Consider the following 21,060-nt stretch of genomic DNA (forward strand, 5'->3'; position numbering starts at 1 on the left):
TTTAGAAATAATTCCTACTAAAGTCCATAGCACAGACTTCTGATCAAATGTACTTCAGTTAAAGATGTAAGTTTGGAAGCCCCAAACTTTACAATAGTCCTATTTAACTTAATAGAGAAATTCTATAATCACTTATGTTAAGTTTGCAAAAAGATTACTATAACCTTAATTTCAAAAAAGGAAACACTGACCCGCTTTTCCCCTGTCCGGTCTATGTATACAATAGCCAATATAGCATACATCTGCCAATTTGGCAATATTTAAACATCTGGATGCCAATCAGTGTTAGTACATGAAAGCATGATGTACAATAAAAAAACTTCCATAATATGTATTACATGCAGGATCTTCAATTACAACTGACTACATTTTTTTAAAAAAAACCTAATATGTGTTCATTGTAATCATATATACAAAAATATCTTTTGCAATATTATCCTAAACTTTGGGCTGGGGGGACGGTTGATCTATACAGGCAAAATAAAAAATAGTATACTATACATAATCATAAAGTTTTATTTAAATAAAAAAAGAAAAAAACAAGCTAGAAACCATGTACACTATGTAATTAAATTTTGCCTAAACTCTTCAACATTGTTTCTAAAAGTATTATGGATGATAGTAGGTAACTATTATAGAAAGTACCCTACTACCCAACATTATGTGTCCTTTTATGAAAATAGATTTTTAAAAATAAGCATTCTCCCAGTATCGGTAAACATATTACAAGAACAGTAAACTTTTAAATAAAGATAGGAATATTGTAAATTTGGGTCATTAGAAATACAATGGTTGTGAACAGCATTTTAAGCACGCAGTTAGTTCTACAACTACCTCTAGAAAAAAAGGTGCAATGTAAACATATGGCTGTGAGAAGTTGTATTTTGTCTTGATGAATCCAGCTTAGTCCTTGTAGGGGGTGCTATCACTGTCTGCATATGTTTTTGTATGTTGGGGGAATCCCACCATCTTTTTCCTACGCAGCGTCTTACTTGTATGCTCCTATACAAGTCTTATATAGGGAGGGCACAAGCAAGTTTCTCTCTACTTCAACTATAGTTCCTGGTTTATTTAATTATTAGTTAGAAGTAATTTCAGATTTTTCTTTTTAAAGTATCTTTACATGGTGCCTTAAAAGATCTCTAAAGTTCATTAATTTGCTTGAGCAAATACAGAAGTGAAAGGAAGGGGAAAGGTGTTGTCCAACTATACTATATAAAAAACTTTCACAGGCTGAATCTCATATTATTTTCCTCTCTGGCCCATAAATAGTTAATTGTACATATCATAGCTTTTAAAAATGGACATGTTGGTAAGGAGGGAGTCCCGAAAAGAAACAATAGAAACAAAAATGTATTACTGAAGGAACAGATAGGAGCATGGGCATTTAGATAGCTTTAGGGTATCAAATAAATATTGATATTATTTATCTAAATGATGATTTCCATGAGTCCCCTGAAAAAGAAACCTGACATATGTTCTAAAGAAGTACAAAAAAAATGTTATGATAATGGCAGTTTCAGTGACTAGCCTGAACAAAGCGCGTGGTTGTGGGGGTTTAGAAATGAGAAAAGACAACCAAATACATTCTGTGTTTCAAACATGAATTAAACCTTCTGAACTCATCTCTAAAACAGGCTTCCATGAAGGGGAAATTGAACTCTTGATCATGGTTTAACATACTTATCGGCCATTTCAATGCACACAGAGACAATTTGGACCATCCAAAGGCATTAATAGAAGGAGGGGGACTTTTTGAATGTGTATCTTGTTCAACACACAAAACAGTTGCTAGCATATTTCATTCCCTTCAAATCTTTTTATGCTTTATTAAATACAATTTGACTCATACTACAAACTGCTTCTGTTCTTGTGCATGCTCACAACCCAGCCTAACCCTAAAGCTTAATTTTCCCAAAACTATAGCCTTTTTGTTCTATTATAGCAAAGACTAGCACATACCTGAAAGTGGATGGGGGAGCTACTTAAATGGCATAAAGAAATTACAGAAGCTAGGATATGGCCATCCAAATATGATATAGGTAACAGGTTAAGAATATAAGAACTGTTATTCAAATGGTATTTCTAAAAAATGAAATGTGTGAGGCTAATTGCTTGCAAAAAAAAACCCACTCAACTTTCAAATATCATCTCTTTCCCTCCTCTCAAAAACACCAGCCTTCAAAATATTGCTGTGATTGGACTAGAAAAGCAACCCGATAACATATACTATATTCACAATTCAGACAAATCATTTGTATATTTCATCTAACATTGCTATTTGTATCAAAGTTGTTCAATTGCCAAGGTTTTCCAAGTGAAATTTCAAAGGGCAAGGTATCTCCACAGAATCATGAATAGAAATTTAAAACAGCAATCCCTACTAAAAAGGGGGTGGGGAAAAATCTCCTAAATTAGGATTAAAATGAAAAGTTCTTTAAAAGTCGCATTAATACCCTTCTGAACACTGGAAAATCTGATTGATATATCACAAGTGTCATCCATGTGTCTTCTGCCATTTGCAGGAAAGAGAAATAAACAAAAGTGAGTTTGTGATCTTTTTCTGTGGTTCATTATATTGTGCTCTAACTGTACAGAAGAAAGATTGCCGATATATATTTCTAGATTCCTACCAAAAAAAAAAGAGAGGAAAAAGGAGTGCTACATACCTAGCCCACAACCACACTGTTCTAGAAATCTTTGGAAACAATACATTAACAACACTGCTCTCTTTGAAAGTTAGCCAGTTTTATAAACTTTCACAACATTAAAATTGTCTATAAACCATAAATAGATGTCTATTCGTCTGCCAATCTATAATGATCTGTTAATGAAAAGACAATGCAATCTTTCATGAACAACAAACAGGTAAAACATCCATAGCAGAAGGCATAGGGAGTGTGATGATAACCCTATAACAGATACTTTGTCCCAGTCTTCCATTTCCATTAGCTGGATAAGTGTGCTTTGCGATCAATTCTTAAACCACACTGGACAAATTTAACGGAGACACAAGCCTTGAAATGTTCGCAACTACTTAAGTTTTTTTCATGCTGCAGCCTATAGTCCATATATATAATATGACTGTACATATTCAACTCTCTTGCTACGTTGTGCAGAAGTGTCTTTGAATCCCTAAATGCCATTTCCAAATGCGCACTGAGAATGCAAAGCACTTTTACAGCATAATGACCCTTACGTTAGTTATAGCAGTTATAAAAACAAAGTATATCTGTAATCTTTATAATGTATTGACTGGGCCTTTTTTTTAAAAAAAAAAAAAATCAGATTGCCAATGTGTATTATGCACCAGTGTGAGGAGTAGGAGTAAAGAAAAGATGGGTTTGGGGAAATGTGTATCATAAAGAAAAAATATTTGATATTCTGGGCAAGCAAATCAATACAGGATGGATCTAGGCTGAGTTCACCAAAAGTCAGACAAAACTTTTCAGAACTGCCTGCCTTTGAAAGACAATATTACATATTTTTTTGCATAGTTTTCCAACAGACCTCACAACCTCTGAGGATGCCTGCCATAGATGTGGGCGAAACATCAGGCGAGAATGTTTCTGGAATATGGCCATACATCCCGGAAAACTCACAGCAACCCAGTGATTCTGGCCATGAAAGCCTTCCACAGCACAATATTACAGAAGCTGGAAATGTCTTCTAAAGTATTAGCGAGGGGTATCTTCCATCTATAATCTACTTTGAGAGCGTCAACATAATTAAAACTGGATTATGGAGCAATTCTGGTTACAATAACAAGCCCATCAATTATAGGTTAGGGTGATGAAGCTCTCTCTGCCTGTGGCTGAACGCAACTAAACTAGTTGAAAGTTATCCGGGACCTAAGTTTCTACTCGGTCAAAATGCAACACTGAAAAGCGTTTGCTGCAGACCCCCCCCCCCCTCTGTTTATCGGAATCCAATTCAAGGGGGATTGTGGTGATTCTGGGTCCCAAAATGTTTCCTATTCAGCCCCAGCATCAGATCCTGCCAGAGTGAAGGCGCGTATATTGCCCTCCCGTCGCCTTCAGGCGCAAGGAAGGGCTGAACCCTCAAAGGCTTGGAAAACAGCTCGAAGTCGCAAGAAACTTTCACTCTCGAATGCTGGGAGGCAAGTGAGTTCTTCACCGAGATTGCAAAGTTACACAAAAGCGCCAAAAAACCGGAGACAGTATACAATACGGGAGAGAGAAGGAAAATTTATTATTTATTTATTTACAACATTTATACCCCGCCCTTCTCACCCGAGAATCCTTCTTCTTTCCAATGGCGAAAGTATGTTTGAGAAAGAGCAGGCTGGGGGTGGGGTGGGAATGCTATCTGAAGATCTGCTTCTCTTGGGGGTGGGAGCGGGGCGGGGGTGGAAGTTGCAAAGAAAGGTTGCCTGAACTTGAACTTTTTCAAATCAAGAGCGGGACTGCGGGCTGAGGTTTGTGTTATTGTTGTTGTTGTTATTATTATTTGCCCCTCCAAAGGAGTAGTGCAGGAAGAGGTGGGCAGCGGAGGTGGCAATGGCATTGGAGATCCCTTTCAACCCCGGGAGAAACTTTCAAACAAAAGGGATCCAGCAACTTTCTACAGTAAAAGGGCTCCCCACCCCCCACGCGTTCCTCCTCCTCCTTCTCCAGGACAGGACGTTGCAAGCCCAGCTTCCCAAAGGAAACAACCCCCGGCCAAAGTGACACCCGAGCAAGTGACAGGGAGCGCCGGAGGCAGCAGCAGCAGGAGCAGCTCCAGGAGTGGGGTGGCCCTTCCGAGCCTCTTCCAGGACGGTGCAGGAGGAGGAGGAAGGAGCGGAGGAGGAGGAGGTGCCCTGGGCTGCTGCAGATCCCGGACTGCAAAGAGAGTAACGGAGAGGAAAGTAATGCAATGCAGGAGCTGCAGCAGCAAGAGTGCGGGGCCAGAAGCGCAAAGGAGGATTACGGAAAGCTCCAGCTATCCATCAAAACTCGGTGCAATGTGAAGAAGGGCAAAGGCAGGGCGAGGAGGTGCAATGCATCTCTGGAGCCCTGCATTCCGAACCCAGAGCGGGGCAAAAGGAAACAAAAACAAAAGCTGAAGCCACGCACACACACAAAAACAAAACCCAAACTGCCTAACCATCCTAAAAAAGTATTAAGTGGAGTTTAGGAGACTAAAGCAATGCAGTCCTGGAGTGGACTGGAGGGGCGGGGGGGGGGGGGGGGGTGCATGCAGCAGGCAGTTCACTTCATGCCACGCTTTCCAAACAACAACAACAACACGCCACAAAGCCCCGCAGGAGATGGATCTCTCTTGTGTTGTGGTTGTTCCCTTCCCATCCACGCAGGAACCCCTCGCCTCGGAAGCACAAACAGGGAGTATTGATTTCAGATGACCAAGCATGTAATGGGGCTGCAAGGCGGCGGAACACGTGCAGCTCGCCCTCCAAGACACACTCACACGCGCCGATGTCGTTTCGCGACGCACCCCAAAACTTCCCCGCGGCACCCCAATATCCAGGAGAGCCTCAATCATAATAACGAGGCGCCATTAGCCATGTGTCTACTGTACAAATGGCCGTGCGGGAGAGCGGGCGCGGAGCCGGAGGGGAAAGAAAGTTACTTTTCCCGCAAGCTGGATCTCAACCCTTCCTCCCCCGCATCGCCACCCACAAACCTTGAGCAACCCACCAACAGACGCCCCCCCTTCCTTCCTTTCCTCCCTCCCTCCCCACCAGAGGTTTTTAAAAAAGAGCTTCTTACCTGGGTAAGACAGAGAGGAGAATACATGCTTGCTGTGGGGGTTTTTGTGGCTTGGAGGTGTGTGAGGGAGAGAGAGAGAGAGAAAGGGAGGGAGGGGGAAAGGGGGAGAGAGAAAAGAGAGAGGAGGAGGAGGAGGAAAAAAAAGAAAGAGGAGGAGGAGGGGGGGAAAGACCCGAGCCTGCTTCTTGCTTTCACATTTCCAACTCTGCTCAACTGCAGCCAGCGCGGATCAGCTCCATGAGCTGAACTTTAACCCCGCCTAGAGTTTCCCTACACTGCCACACTAGGCATGGCTACTGTACCCGGGCGTTAAAGGCATAGCGCACGCTTCCTCCGCCGCCGCCGCCGCCGCCGCCCCCTCCTCCCCCGCCCGCTGCCAGCGAAACCAGCCCCGGGCTCCAGTTTCTCTCCGGTAACCTGCCAGCGTGCCTCCAGCCTGCTTCTGCGCCGCTCTGCAACGCTCCGGCAGGAGGAGGAGAAGCAGCAGCAGAGGCGGCGGCGGCAGCAGCAGCAACTCGCTCGCTGCTTCGCCCGGGGAAAGGGGGAGGGAGGGAGGGAAGGAGGGGGGGGGCTGCGGTGCTACCACTCGGCCAGCCCTCCCTGCCCCCGATCCCGGCTCTCAGTGAAGAACGGGGGGGCGCGGGCAGGGCTCCCGATCTGCGCAGGATGCCTGCTTAAGCAAACAAAACTACTTTGGCACATTGCGCTCGCCCGCTCGCCCGCCTGCCTGCCTTTCCCTCCGCCACTGACTCCCTATACACACAATACACACACACACGCGTGTCCCCCTCCTTCTTTCTGCAGAAAGACCTTCAAGGTGATCGCCTTTGAGGACTTCTGGGGAAACTTCCACCCTTTCCAGCTAGGAAGGAAAACCTTCTTCCTGTCTATGGGTGAACCATGCCTTCAGTTCACCCACACACAGAAGAAAGTTTCTATGCTTGCAAAAGGCCTCCAGCACACAAATGAATTGTGCCACATGCGTCTGGGGAAAAAAAATCAAAATAGGGTTCTTCCTCATCTTCATAGGGTCTTCATCTCTGTGGGTTTGCAAAGGACCCCCAGCCAGCCCCCTCTTCTAAGGGCATGGTGTGCTCTGTATTTGGGAAGGAAAGCATTAAAAATGGTGTTCTTCCTCATCCCTAGACAGGATATTCCTGGGTCTTCATCTCTGTGGGTTTGCAAAAGGCCCCCAGCCAGCACCCTGGTCTAAGGGCATTTTGTGCTCCATTTGGGGAGGAAAACATTGAAAATACTGGGTTGCTGTGAGTTTTCTGGGCTGTATGGCCATGTTCCAGAAACATTATCTCCTGACGTTTCACTCACATCTATGGCAGGCATCCTCAGAGTTTGTGAGATCTGTTGGAAACTAGGCAAGGGAGGTTTATAAAGCTGTGGAAGGTCCAGAACTCTAAAATCAGTAAATAAAGAACAACACTCTGCAAACGGGAATTCCAGACATGAAACAATCAGGGCCAGCTAACACCTCACAACAAAGGATCCCCGGGCAGGAATCAGCCAGGCCTTGAAGCTACAATGCTTTTCAATGCCAATGCAAGATGATTAATTGCAACATTCACACTTGCCTTCAACAGACAAGAGTTCTTTTTCCCACCCTGGACATTCCACAGATATTTAAAGCCCACTTGGCTAGTTTCCAACAGACCTCACAACCTCTGAGGGTGCCTGCCATAGATGTGGGCTTCTGGAACATGGCCATACAGTGATGTAGTTCTGGCCTTGAAAGCTTCGACAACACATTCAAAATGCTGTTCTTTCTCACCCCTAGAGATGATGTCCCTGGGTCTTCACCTCTATGGGGAGATAAATAATAAAAGCAGGGTTCTTCCTGCCACCTAGAAATGTGTCCCTGAATCTTCCTCTCTATGCCAAATACCTCAGGCAGCCTCTTCTAAAGGCATTTGAGGAGACAAGACAGAAATTAAAAATGGGGTTTTGTCAACCTGAGATTATGTCCCCATGTCTTCATCTCTATGGGTTGCTTGGTTATTTTATTTAAATATTCGAGCTAACAATGAGTCTGTGTTTTTCAGACAAACCTGGATATCATTTGTATGGACATCTTCACAAGGATTATTAGCTGATGACAGAACCACATCCATTCAATCCAGGCCATCTGAATGTCATCATTGTGATCCTGTTGTTGTTATTGTTTACATAGGACACTTTGTATCTAAGGATGCTTATTTTACTAATAAGGCACAGCTCTATGACAGCACTGCAACCCTCAAGCTATGAAGTTACTACTTAAAAGCGCTTCGACTTAGAACGGAGCCTTCTGTCCTTTATTTATCTTATAATGCATTGTTTTGGCACAAGCATCGCTTTGGTTTTGGGGGTTTGGAAAGTTGCCAGCCAGCCAACTTTTCCTTTTATTGAGACTTATATTTTCCTCTTCTACAGCCAGTCCTTTCTGATTTCACTGCCATTTCCCAATGAGCTGCAGCCTCCAGACACTTAAACACCCCCAACCATTCATAATATGGGGCAGGTGGGTGGGGAGGTTAGAAACCCAAACAGGAAGAGGATACCACAAAACATACCACATTCTGCATGCGAGTCTTCTTTTGTGGAACAGAGACTGAGGTGTTTCAAAGGGAAGAATGTTTATGGGGCCTTTTAAAAGACAGGGAGGGCTTTTTGGAAAAAATACATTGCCCAGAGCTATCCAGAATAAGGCCTAAATTGTTCTATTACTTTTATCTTTCTTTTCTGGAGGCCCTTCCTATTCTTGAAGTTGAGCACTTCATTAAAATTCTTATCATTTTTGGATCTCAAGTGGCTTATCTAAATACAAAATTGGCCTCTCATTCATATTATTTTAAAGAGACTAGCCCAGTACCTGTCAGTGACATGGAAACACACCCAGCTAAACATTTGCTGGGAGCTCTCAGCTTTCCAAGTTCCTCGACAGACTTTTCTGGCTGACAGTCTCACCAAGAGCTAAAGCACGAGGAAAACACAACTGACAAAGTACTGAAGTTCTTCTTTTTGACTTTGCACTTGTTCCACCACAAGTCTATTTTCTTTTCACTCTTTCTGTCCAGCAGCTCCAACAATACTTTAGGGCCCACTTAATACCCTTCACATTCTCACATCTAGAGCTTAGAGAAGTGTGAGGGGGGTTTTTAGGGCGGGAATAATATAATTTAACAGGATGCTTCTATACCAGCAGTCAGGGGATTCTTAAGAGTTATAGCAATCCCATCTCCTTCAACACCATCTCTGAGCTCAGTCCCCACTGGCACCAAAAGTTCAGTCCATAATGTATCCCTGTTTTGAGTCCAGCATAAACCAGCCAATTACTACAGTTGCCACCATAAGCAGAATTTGGGAAACATGGCAGGGTTGTAACCACAAGGGAGGTGTTTGTGGTAGGGAGTAGGAAGCCAAATGCTGCACATGGCAACAAATACACACAACTGGTTAGCCACAGGCAGCTTGGGATCTTCTCCATGTTGGCCAATTCGTGTGAATAGGAAGACAAGCAAGAACTGAGGTTTAGCAAATCAACAGGTGACTGGAATATATTTTAGCAATAATATAAGATATATATGTGAATGTGTATGTATGTTTGTATATATGTGTATATATTTATGTATCTATGTTGTGGTGGTGGTGGTATGTTTCTAACTTCTAGCTCATCATAGAGATTTTTTTTTTGTTTTTTTTAAAAGATTTTTCAAAGGGGGCAGGACCATAGCCCCCTTTTTAGCAAATCATGAAAAATAATTCCATAATGCAAAATAATTTAGGAATCAGGCTCCATCCAGAAACCTCAGTGGACACTCAATACAGATAAAATTAAATGGATACTCATGTGGATTTGGTTAACCAGTTAAAATTCATGAGTAAACCAGATTTTCTTTAAAACCTGAACATTTGGGGGGGGGGTTTGAACCCCTACCCCCCCCCCCCTTGGCTATAGCCCTGAAAGGCTATCCTTTTGGAGCTGAGAGAGTGTGACTTCCCTAAAGTCACAACTAACTTTCTATTTGCGTATAAAACTAGTTAACACTAATATTTTCCACAGTGGGTACACATAATTCCCTTTCATGTACAAAATAGAATGAATTGCCCCTTTTGACAACTTTCTTCCATACATTTTCTGACTTCTGGCGACCTTAAGATGTTATCTTAAGCTTTGTTCAGAAGGGGTTTACTCTTGCCCTCCTTTGGGCTGAGAGAATGTGACTTGGCCAAGGTCACCTCTGCCTATTCATGTATGTGTGTGTGTGTCAAACCATTTCCACAGTGGAGACGAAGCATGTGTAAAAATATAACGGGTTGCCCCGTTTTAGTCGTTCTCTTCCATGTAGGTTAAACATAAACTGAGAGAGAGATTGTTTTCCCGCCTTTTCTGGTTTCTTTTTCCTATAGGAAACTGACCCGGGCCGACAGCCTTCCCTCTCCAGGCTTAATCGGACCCTTGGCTGCTCTCTCTCTCCCTCTCTCTGCTGGCAACGGCTTCGCTCGGCGATTTCCAGCGCTTTGTGGCTTGCAATATTATCTTAAGTAACTTTTGGCGCCCTTCGGAAGACTTTTGGACGTGGGATGATTGTTTGCGCCCTCTAGGCAGGCGTTGCATCCAAGTTCAGTGCCGAGGCGCTCACATCCGCTCCCGCCCTTGGCCTGCCCAACAGACAGCAGGAAAGGGATCCCCCCCCCTCTCTCTCTCACTCTCTCTCTCTCTCTCTCTCTCTCTCTCTCTCTCACACACACACACACACACACACACTTACTTTAGCGAAAGGCCATTCAAAGAGGGAGGAGGCACGAATGTTAATAAACAAAACGTAAACTTTATTCCCTCCCGCTCCCCTTTCCCTCTTTCTCTCTTCAAATCTTGCTGGAAGTGCCAGAGCAGGCAAATGTCTCTCCAGAAAGCTCTAGGAGGGAATAGAAGGAATTTCTCCACATACATCCTGAGTGTGTGTGCAAAGGTTAGGCTGGGTATACACATACCCTACACACATAGAGGAAGAAAGGGCATAGCTCCAAATCCTCACAGGTATGGAGGCTGGGTACACACACACACACACACATATATAGGGGAAGAAAGGAGATAGTTCCAAATCCTCACAGATATGGAGGCTGGATACACACACACACACAAAGGTGAGGCTGGATACACATACACATATATAGGGGGAAAAGGGAGATAGCTCCATATCCCCACAGACAGAGAGAGAGATTGGGGAGAAAGGGGGATCACTACACATAAACATATCTCCTGAGTGTGTGTAAAGATTAAGACAGATGCACAGGGTATTTCCATGTATCTTGAGGGTGTGTAAAACTTAACTGGACACACATATATGGAGAAAAAGAGGACCTTTCTACATATATATATGTGGGGCAAGAAAGGAGATAGCTCTACATATCCATATATCCTATGTGTATGTGCAGACTCAGACAGACACATACACACATACGGGGCAAGAAATTAGATATTTCCACCTATCCATATATTCTGTCTTTATGTGCAGACTAAGATAGATAAATCCTATGTGTATGTGCAGACTAAGATAGACAGACACACACACACATATGGGGCAAGAAAGGGGATATCTCTATACATCCATATATCCTGAGTGTGTGCAAAAATTATATAAACATGCACACATATGGGGGAGGAGAAAAGATATCTGCATATCCATATACATTTGGTGTGTATGAAGACTAAGACAGACAGACACACATACATGGGGGAAGTAAGGGGATATCCCCAAATATTCTTATATCTTGGGTGTATATAAAATCACTCTCACACACATATGAGGGAAGAGGGGAGATTTCTCCATGTATCCAGTGTATGTAAAGACCAAAAGGCACACAGACACACACACACATCTGAGTCTTTGCATATACTCATCTCCATATATCCTACCTGTGTGTAAAAATTAATAACACACACTCCCCATATCTATATATCCATAGTATGTGTAAAATCTAACTATATACACACACACCTAGTTTTAGTTTTATACACACACATATGGAGGGAGAAAGGAGGCTTTCTCTACATCCATATATCTTATGTATGTGTGAAGATTAAGACAGATAGACACACACACAAACACAGGACCCTTCCAGACAGGCCCTATATGCCAGGATCTGATCCCAGGTTTTCTGTTTATCTGGCAGTGAGGACTCATATAATCCTATTTAAAGCAGAAAACTTGGATCCTGGGATATAGGGCCTGTCTGGAAGGACCCATACACGTATAAATACTAGTTATATACACACACACAAACACATATGGCAAAGAAGGGGGATCTCTGCACATATCCATATATCATGTGTGTGTGTACGAAGGCTAAGTTATTTGTGTGTGTTTAGCCTTTACACACACACATGGAGAAAGACATGCATAGGTATTTTCCTTCTTTTTTCTTTTTGTGCTATCACTAAAGGAGTCCTGACTGACATGAAGTGTGAAGTCTTTCACATATATAGGGGAAGAAGGGGGAATCTCTCTACATATCCAGTGTATGTAAAGACCAAGGCGCACATAAACACACATATCTGAGTCTTTCCATAGACTGAACATTTAAAGCTGCTTGCGCTATATATCCACCCATCTATCTCACAAAGAGAGAAGGAACTAAAGTAGAAGACATTTTCAGGATGTGGCTTCCTGAAGAGGCGCGGGCCAAAGGCGTGGCAGTGTGGGCCACCTGAGTGTGGCGACCTGCTCTCCTCTCCGTCCGCCTCGACGAGCAGCCTTTCCGCCTCCTTCCCTCCCTCTTCTCCCTGGCGCGGCGCCCGGCGTTGCATTTGCAGTGTTTTATTTGCAGAAACTTTTCCCTCGCCAGCCTCCAGTGAAATCCTCTTTAGATATATAAATTACGTCGCCAAGGGTTCACTTATACGGGCCCATCTTGAATATATTAGGGGAGAGACGTAACGGGAAATCGCATTAATATGATTTAAAAACTTTTTCAAAAAAAACTTGGGGAGGGGAGAGGAAGGGAAGGAGGGGGGGGAATCTTTCGACTGCTTCCTCGAGATTAGTTCCGTCGCTCGACGAGGAACCGACCAGCGGGATGACTTTTCCGGAGGGGAGCCAACGACGGGGCATCTGCACTGGAGAATGAATGCAGTTTGACGCCACTTTCACTGCCATGGCTCTAATGCAGGCTCTAATGCAGGCACGGGCAAACTTAGGCCCTCCAGGTGTTTTGGACTTCAACTCCCACCATTCCTCACAGCCTCAGGCCTTTTCCTTTTCCCCCTCAGCCGCTTAAGGAAGGGGCCTGAGGCTGTTCGGAATGGTGGGAGTTGAAGTCCAAAACACCTGGAGGGCCCAAGTTTGCCCATGCCTGCTCTAATGCTATGGAAGCAATGAAGTTTTAGTTTTATCAGCACTCTTTGGCAGAGGAGACGACCTTGTCAAACTACAGTTCCCAAGATTCCGCACCACTTAGCCATGGCGGTAAAAGTGGTGCCAAATTGCATTAATTCTACCGTGTAGAGATGCACCCGAAGTCGCAACGGGTCTTAATGTTCACACCAGCCTTCGCTTTTCCCTTTGAAGTATGGCTATGTTCCAGAAGCATTCTCTCCTTACGTTTCGCCCATATCTATGGCAGGCATCCACAGAGGTTGTGGGATTTGTTGGAAACTCGGCAATGGGATTTATATATCTGTGGAATGTCCAGGGTGGGAGAAAGAACTTTTGTTTGCCTGAGGCAAGTGTGAATGTTGCAATTGGCCAGCTTGCAAATGGTAGCATTGAATAGCCTTTCAGCTTCAAGGCCTAGCTGTTTCCTGCCTGAGGGAATGCCTTGTTGGGAGGTCTTAGTTGGTTTCATGTTTGGAATTCCCCTGTTTTTAGTGTTGTTCTTTATTTACTGTCCTGATTTTAGAGCTTTTTAAAGACTGGTAACCAAGCCTTGAAGCTGCCAGGCTATTCAATGCTAATCAAAGTGGCCAACTGTAACATTCACACTTGCCTCAGGCAGAAAAGAGCTCTTTCTCCCAACCTGGACCTTTCACAGATATAGAAAACTCCTTTGCCTAGTTTCCAACAGACCTCTATCTCTGAGGATGCCTGTCGTAGATGTGGGCGAAAGGTCCCGAGAAAATGCTTTGGAAACATGGCCATACAGCCCGGAAAACTTACAGAAATCCAACTTCTTGTTACTTGCCAAAGGGCAAAAGAGGTTAGTTTCCTTTTCAGTTCCTTCTAGGTTGGAACTGTCACTTTCTTGGCGCAGTTTCTTCTACAAACCGATCTTCCAACTGCTGTGTGAACTGGCAGCTCTGTCCTAGAGGGAAAGCATGCCTATGAGATACGTGTGTGAGAGATGAACACCCGTGAAGACTTTGGGCACGTCCACATTGTAGAATGAATGCAGTTTGACACCACTTGAACTGTCATGGCTATGGAATCAAGACCTCCCAGGACTCCATAATAAAGCACTGAGCCAGGGTAGTCAAAGTGTTGTCAAGCTGCAATCATTCTGTGCGGTGAAGTTCTTGGGCAAGCCCTTTCCAAAGGCCAAAGGACCTCCTCTTTCTTCCTCCTCCTCCTCCTCCTTCACGGTCGCCCGAAGGTTAGGAGGTTGACAAACACAAGGGAAAGGCTGCCAGACGCTGCCGCCGAGGCCAACGCTCGGGTTGGACTTGATCTCTGCGGGGCATTTCCGATCCAGGAAAGAAAAAAGAAAGAAAGAAACCGCGGGCCAGATTTTACAACCAGCGCGAGCCCGCCTTCGTCATTCCCTCCGGATGGAGGAGGAGGAGGCGAGGAGGGAATGGAATGCAGCACGCGGGCACGCGCTCTCCCCAGTGCAGGCGCGCGCACTTTCTTCTTCAGTCTTTTCCTCTTTGCTCGCCTCCCCTTTCCCAATCTTTTCCCCCTTTTCCTCTCTGGGACGAGATTTAACCTCTCAAGCCAAACTTCAGAGCTCTCCGATCCAGCCACTCCATTTAATTGAATGTTGTCTTTTTAAAAAGTTTCCAATTTTAGCCGCTGCGGACGAAAGGACACGGAACGCCAGACCTGTCCTCCCAAGGCGCGTGTAAAAGTAACGGCAGAACAAGCTGAGGAAAGCAAAACCGTGTCTGGGGCGAAATGAAAAAGAAAACTTGAGCGGAGAAGTCCTTCCCTGTGAAAATGTAGAAATGAATGCAGTTCGGCTCCACGTGAAATGCCAGGGCTCGAATGTTATGGGATCCTTTCACCTTCTCTGCCAGAGCGGGCTGGGGCCTCCCCAATGACAACTCCCAGGATTCCATAGCATTGAACTAGGGCAGTTCAAGTGGGGTCAAACTGCATTAATTCTGCAGTCTAGATGCACCCTGTGTCTTACCAGGTCAATTTATGGTGCTCCTGTGCCAGGCATGTCGGGGGAGGCTTGAGGGGCTTCAGCTCCCTTCGAAATTCTCAGGGTGGTCCGTGAGAAGGCCTTACATTTATTATTTAAACTGTTATGTTTATTCATCTAATGATCTGATCACCATGCTCAATATATCCCATATGCATAGGGGTATTGGGATAACAATACAAAAGGTTTGCTAGGGTAGATCCTCTCTCACCCAGACTCAGCCCCTCCCCCCAACCTAAATCCCTGCCCCTCCCGAATCAAAATCCTGGCTATGGGCCTGTCCTGTGCATTTTCATAAGGTTTTCTTAGGGAATAAATACCTGGTATATAAGATTGCTGTTCGTATAAGACGACCCCCAACTTTTCCAGTTAAAATATAGTTTGGGATATACTCTCCACATAAGACTACTCCTTTTCCAATGCACACCAAATAAAAAGACTATCAGAGCACGCCTGCGCTGATTCACAGGAGTCCTTAGGAGCAAGATCTGAGAGGCAGAGAAGGAGTACAGTAATAGGATACAAGGGCGGGCCAGACTAGTGAAAGAGGCTTTCTGGGCACAGTGCCGCTCTATCTCTTTTTTCCATATCCTGGGCCTCCTGGATGCCTGCAGCTTGCTCCGCCCTTCACTTACACCTTCCCCAGTGAGGCGCCCCCTCACCTGGTCATCAGGACTGCATTAAGTAACTTCTTCCCAGTTCCCATGAATCCTGGTGAGTGGATTTTCTTCTACCATACTTGTACAGAGCCACCCTTGCTGCTTTCATATAGTTGCCGCATATGGCGGGGATGTGGCTGTGGCCATTTTTGAGCTCCCCCATCATATGCAGTGATCATAGATTCTCCAATCCAGCTCGGAAGTTTCAGCACCTGCCTTATAAGATGACACCCGGTGTATAAGACGACCCCCGATATTTGAGAAGATTTTCCTGGGTTTAAAAGTAGTCTTATATGCCATAAAAAAACAGTATATTAATGAAGAAGCACACTAACCAGAATAGGCTGCAGCAGTTTGCTTTTGCCTCACCCAGGAAAGGCAAGATTTTGCCTCTCTTCTACTCTGATCCCTGCTGAGGGTGGATCTACACTGCCATATAAGGCAGTGTGAAACTACATTATATGTGTTTACACAGGCAAGGGTAAACTTTGGCCCTCTAGGTGTTTTGGACTTCCACAATTTCTAACAGCCTCAGGCCCCTTCCTCTTCTTTAGGGATTAGGGTTAGACTAAGGCCCCTTCCACACAACTGAATTAAATCCCACATGATCTGCTTTGAAATGGGATCTATAGCAGTGTAGACTCAGATATTTCAGTTCAAAGCAGATATTGTGGGTTATTCTGCCTTGATATTCTGGGTTATATGGCTGTGTGGAAGGGCCCACATATAGCTTGAAACATAGCCCTAGAAATCTCCCATCCAAATACTAACCAGGGCTGATCAAGATCTGATGTATCCAAAACTCCTTTTTCAATCTTTAATGTGGGAACCCGAGGAAGTCCCAGGCCCCATACAGCTGAATAAATTCTCACATTTTCTGCTTTGAACTAGAACAGTGGTTCCCAAACTTATTTGCCTACCACCCCCTTTCCAGAAAGGGGGCGTGGCTTAGAGGGGTGGGTGTGGTTCCTGCTCAAGAGGGCGGGGCTGAATCTCTCCCCAGTCCAAGATGCAGGGCTGGGAGGGGGAGGTGGGCGGGGCCACAAATGGGCGGCCAGGACTAGGATGGGCGGAGTTATGAGCTCTGAGGCAGGGCTGAGGTACTATCCCTGTCCTGCGGCGCCTGCCAGGATGCAGGGGGCGGGGCTAGAGGAGGGAACTGGGCCTCTTCCCAAGAGCCTGATGGGGCTGGACCTCTATACCCCGCAACTGTGTTCTAACAAGTGCCTCAGGGGAGGTTTACAGAGGCTCTTGGGAAGAGGCCCTCCCCCCACCCCTAGCCCTGCCCTTTAGTCCTAAAAGGCCTTTCAGGAGAGAGGTACAGAGGCTCAGCCCTATCTCGCGCTCTTGGGAAGAGGCCCCACGCCCGCCCCTAGCCCTGCCAGTTAGTCCTAAAAGGCCTCTCAGGAGAGGTACAGAGGCTGAGTCCTGTCTCGGGCTCTTCGGAAGAAGCCACACCCACTCCTCTAGCTCCGCCCCCTGTGTGTCCTAACAGGCACCTCAGGTGCTCAGCCCTGTCTCCTGCACTTGGGAAGAGGCCCCGCCCCTCCTCTGGCCCCGCCCCCATGTCCTAATAGGTGCCATCACCACCCCCCTGGATTGCTCTAGCGCCCACTTTGGGAATCACTGAACTAGAACATATGGCAGTGTGGACTCAGATAATCCAGATCAAAGCAGACCTTGTGGGATTTTCTGCCTTGATATTCTGGGTTATATGATTGTGTGGAAGGGCCCCCAGTAAAATCAACTTGGGCAGACTTCCAAGAAAATAGAGAAGTGACGAAAACGTTTTTGATTTGTCCCTGCCAGAAGAAACAATTTGGCATCCACCAAGACTAACACAATGCAAACATCTCAGGACATTTTGGGAGCATCTACAATGTAGAATGAATACAGTCTGACCCCACTGCCATGGCTCAATGCTATGGGATCCTGAGTGTTGTAGTTTGGTGAGGTACCAGCACTCTTTGGCAGAGAAGGTGAAAAACCTTGTAGGACTACAACTCCCATGATTCCATAGCGCTGAGCCATGGCAGTTAAACTGCAGTCATTCTGGTGTAGATGCACCCTAAGCCAACAAAACCATTACGTACGCAGAAAAGCAGGGTCAGGGAAGACTAGCCCATGCTCTGGTCTCCTAATCGGAAAGGAAATCCTGCTAATAAGGGAACCTCTAAAAATAGGACAAGGTTATGACCCTAGCTCTCACTGCATTCAAGCAATCAAAGTTACCTACATGGATGCAAAGGTGAGCAAACTGGATCAAAAATATTTTCACGAGGGAAGGGGGGAAATGCAGATAACATTGTTATGATTTTGATGGGTTTCATCCCTGAACTGCACAAGTCTCTTGTGTTGTCAAGTTTCCAGTCCTCAGTGAGCAGCTAGTCTAGAGACAGGGCGAAGCTGAAGGATTCCTTTCCCCACATTCCTATGTGTGTTTTCCCAAAAGGGCTTTGTTTTTCCTCCTCCTGCCAGCCACTGTCTCCACCCCTCCTTTGATGATGGAGTAATGCAATTCTGTGAGGGAACTTCCTCTTTAAGTTTTATTGCCCTTAGCTGGCCATGTGGCCATTTGCCATTGTGTTTTGCATTTCTTTCTACCTAGGAGGATGCACATTTTGCCTCTCTCTAGGCCAGTAGTTCTCAATCTGGGGTCCCCAGATGTTTTTGACCTACAACTCCCAGAAATCCCAGCTAGTGTACCAGCTGTTAGGATTTCTGAGAGTTGAAAGCCAAAAACACATGGGGACCCCAGGTTGGGGCAAAATGTAGCTGCATGGACCATTTATTTATTTATTTATTACAATATTTATATCCCACCCTTCTCACCCAATAGGGGACTCAGGGCAGCTTACAATAAACACATATATAAAATTGTACAATACATTGTGAATCAATTAAAAAGTTATTAAATTACATCAGACATTCATAAAAACACTTATAAAATACAGATGGCCATGTTCGAGTAGAAAAGACTGGGTCTGTCAATTAAGTTCCATCGTATATAATAATAATTAGTGCTGCTAATTGTTATTCAAAAGCCTGGCCCCACAACCAAGTTTTAACTTTCCTACGGAAAGATAGGAGGGAGGGACCCTGCCTGACTTCACTGGGGAGGGCGTTCCATAGGCAGGGAGCCACTACTGAAAAGGCCCTGTCTCTCGTCCCTTCCACCCGCACCTGTGAGGCTGACGGGACCGTGAGCAGGGTCTCACCTGATGATCTTAAACTTTGAGGTGGGTAGTAGTGGGGGACACGCTTGAACAAATAAGCTGGGCCAGAACTGTTTAGAGCTTTATAGGCTAAAGCCAGCACCTTGAATTGTGCTCGGTAGCTAATCGGCAGCCAGTGGAGCTGGCATAACAGAGGAGTGGTACGCTCCCTGTACGCCGCTCCAGTTATTAACCTGGCAGCCTCCTGTTGGACTAATTGAAGCTTCGGAACAGTCTTCAAAGGCAGCCCCATGTAGAGTGAGTTGCAGTAGTCTAAACGGGATGTAACGAGAGCATGGACCACTGTGGCCAAGTCTGGCTTCCCAAGGTATGGTTGCAGCTGGCGCACAAGTTTTAACTGTGCAAAGGCTCCCCTAGCCACTACTGAGACCTGGGGTTCCAGGCTCAACGAAGAGTCTAGGATCACCCCCAGACTGCGAACCTGCGTCTTCAGGGGAATGTGACCCCATCCAGCACAGGCTGTAACCCTATACCCTGTTCGGCCTTCCGACTGACCAGGAGGACCTCTGTCTTGTCTGGATTCAATTTCAATTTGTTGGCCCTCATCCAGTCCGACACAGCGGCCAAGCACCAGTTCAGGACCTTTTATCTTTTTTAGAAGATGAGATTTAGTAAGTTAGTTAGCTCCAAGATTTTTCTAACAAGAATGTATTGCTTTTACTTTTTGAACCTAAAGTTCTGACTCTGCAATCCTAAACCATCCTGAGGAATGGAAGCTTATCCCATCTCATCACATGTAAGTTTCTGCTGGTGATGAAGTTTACTTCTGGTGCTCTGTTATGATGACCCTCTGTTGGGGTCATTCCACAGCTCAGATTCCCCAACAGATTTTTTCCCTGGTGTTGTTACTCTTCCAATAACTTTCCCCTCTTGGAGCCCAACAGAAAACTTCAGTGACAAAAGCTGCATAGCTGCAACTCAGTCTCTCTCTCTCTCTCCCCCCCCCCCCCCGCCCTTTCCCTCTTCTCACTTGGGATAGTTCCAACATTGCCCCGTCCCGCCTTCTCCTCTCATTGGACGGCGCGCCAGTCCATCACGGGGCTTTGCTGCATGGATTAGAGAAGGGGTTTGTCAATTACAGCCCAAGTCTAGACACTTCCTTTTGTGTGCTGGGGTGGCTGTCGAGCCCAGACGTCTTTTTTACAGAGCTGAGCACGTACAATTTGGTGTGTGTGTGTGATATTGTCAAGCTCAGCGGATTTCTCAAAGGGGGGGGGGAGGAGAAGAAAAGGGTCTCGATGGCGCAGGAAAAGCCATGCACTTAGCTAGTTTTCTGCATCGCGGTTGGCGCAAACATTATTCTTTTTCGCAGCAACTAACATAAGACTAAAAAGCAAAGATCTGCAAGGCACCAGCTATCAAAACCTCACGTCGCCGCAGCTTCTTCCTTCCTTGCGATGTATATATAAAGAAACGTTAAGAGGCTTAGGCGATTGCCTTCAATTAGGGGTCACGTGGACGCCTTGAGGTCACTCACCGTGCATCTTGACGTGGGGTTTGTGTATATAAACATTTGAACTGGCTCAAATCCATTCAGTGGAGCTAACATTGTTATGTGTTGTGGAAGGCTTTCATGGCCGGAATCACAGGGCTGCTGTGAGTTTTCTGGGCTGTATGGCCATGTTCCAAAGGCAATCTCTTCTGACGTTTCGCCCACATCTATGGCAGGCATCCCCAGAGAAACTAGGCAAGTGGGGTTTATATATCTGTGGAAAATCCAGTGTGGGAGAAAGAACTCTTGTCTGTTGGAGGCCAGCGTGAATGGCGCAGTTGGCCGCCTTGATTATCATTAATATTGCAATTAATCACCTTGCATTAGCATTGAAAAGCCTGGAACATGGCCATACAGCCTGGAAAACTCACAGCAACCCCGTGATCCTGGCCATGAAAGCCTTCGAAAACACAAAAATCGGGTTCTTCCTCATCCCTAGAGATGATATCCTTTGATCTTCATCTCTGTGAGTTTGCAAAAGGCCCCCAGCAAGCACTCTCTTCTAAGGGCAGTGTGTGCTCTATATTTGGGGAGGGAACACTTTAAAAATACTGGATTGCTATGTGTTTTCCGGGCTGTATGGC

The 21,060-nt window shown here is 45.4% G+C and overlaps 1 protein-coding gene across 10 annotated transcripts in view; it reads right to left on the minus strand.

Annotated features, from left to right (window-relative positions):
• Positions 1-21,060, minus strand: part of nfia (nuclear factor I A) — a 576,988-nt gene that overhangs the window by 389,599 nt on the left and 166,329 nt on the right. For 2 of the 10 annotated variants that reach the window (XM_008109355.3, XM_003220168.4), the window contains exon 1: positions 5,733-6,259. The exons of 5 other annotated variants lie outside the window; for them this stretch is intronic. In XM_008109355.3, the coding sequence (XP_008107562.1) occupies positions 5,733-5,759 (27 nt within the window). In that variant the 5' untranslated portion in view covers positions 5,760-6,259. Of the gene's footprint in view, positions 1-5,732; positions 6,266-21,060 lie in introns of those variants that run through there. 3 more of the 10 variants (XM_062979582.1, XM_062979581.1, XM_003220167.4) reach the window with 3 other exon arrangements.

Source organism: Anolis carolinensis, chromosome 4, assembly GCF_035594765.1.
Source record: "Anolis carolinensis isolate JA03-04 chromosome 4, rAnoCar3.1.pri, whole genome shotgun sequence".
Lineage (NCBI taxonomy): Eukaryota > Metazoa > Chordata > Lepidosauria > Squamata > Dactyloidae > Anolis > Anolis carolinensis.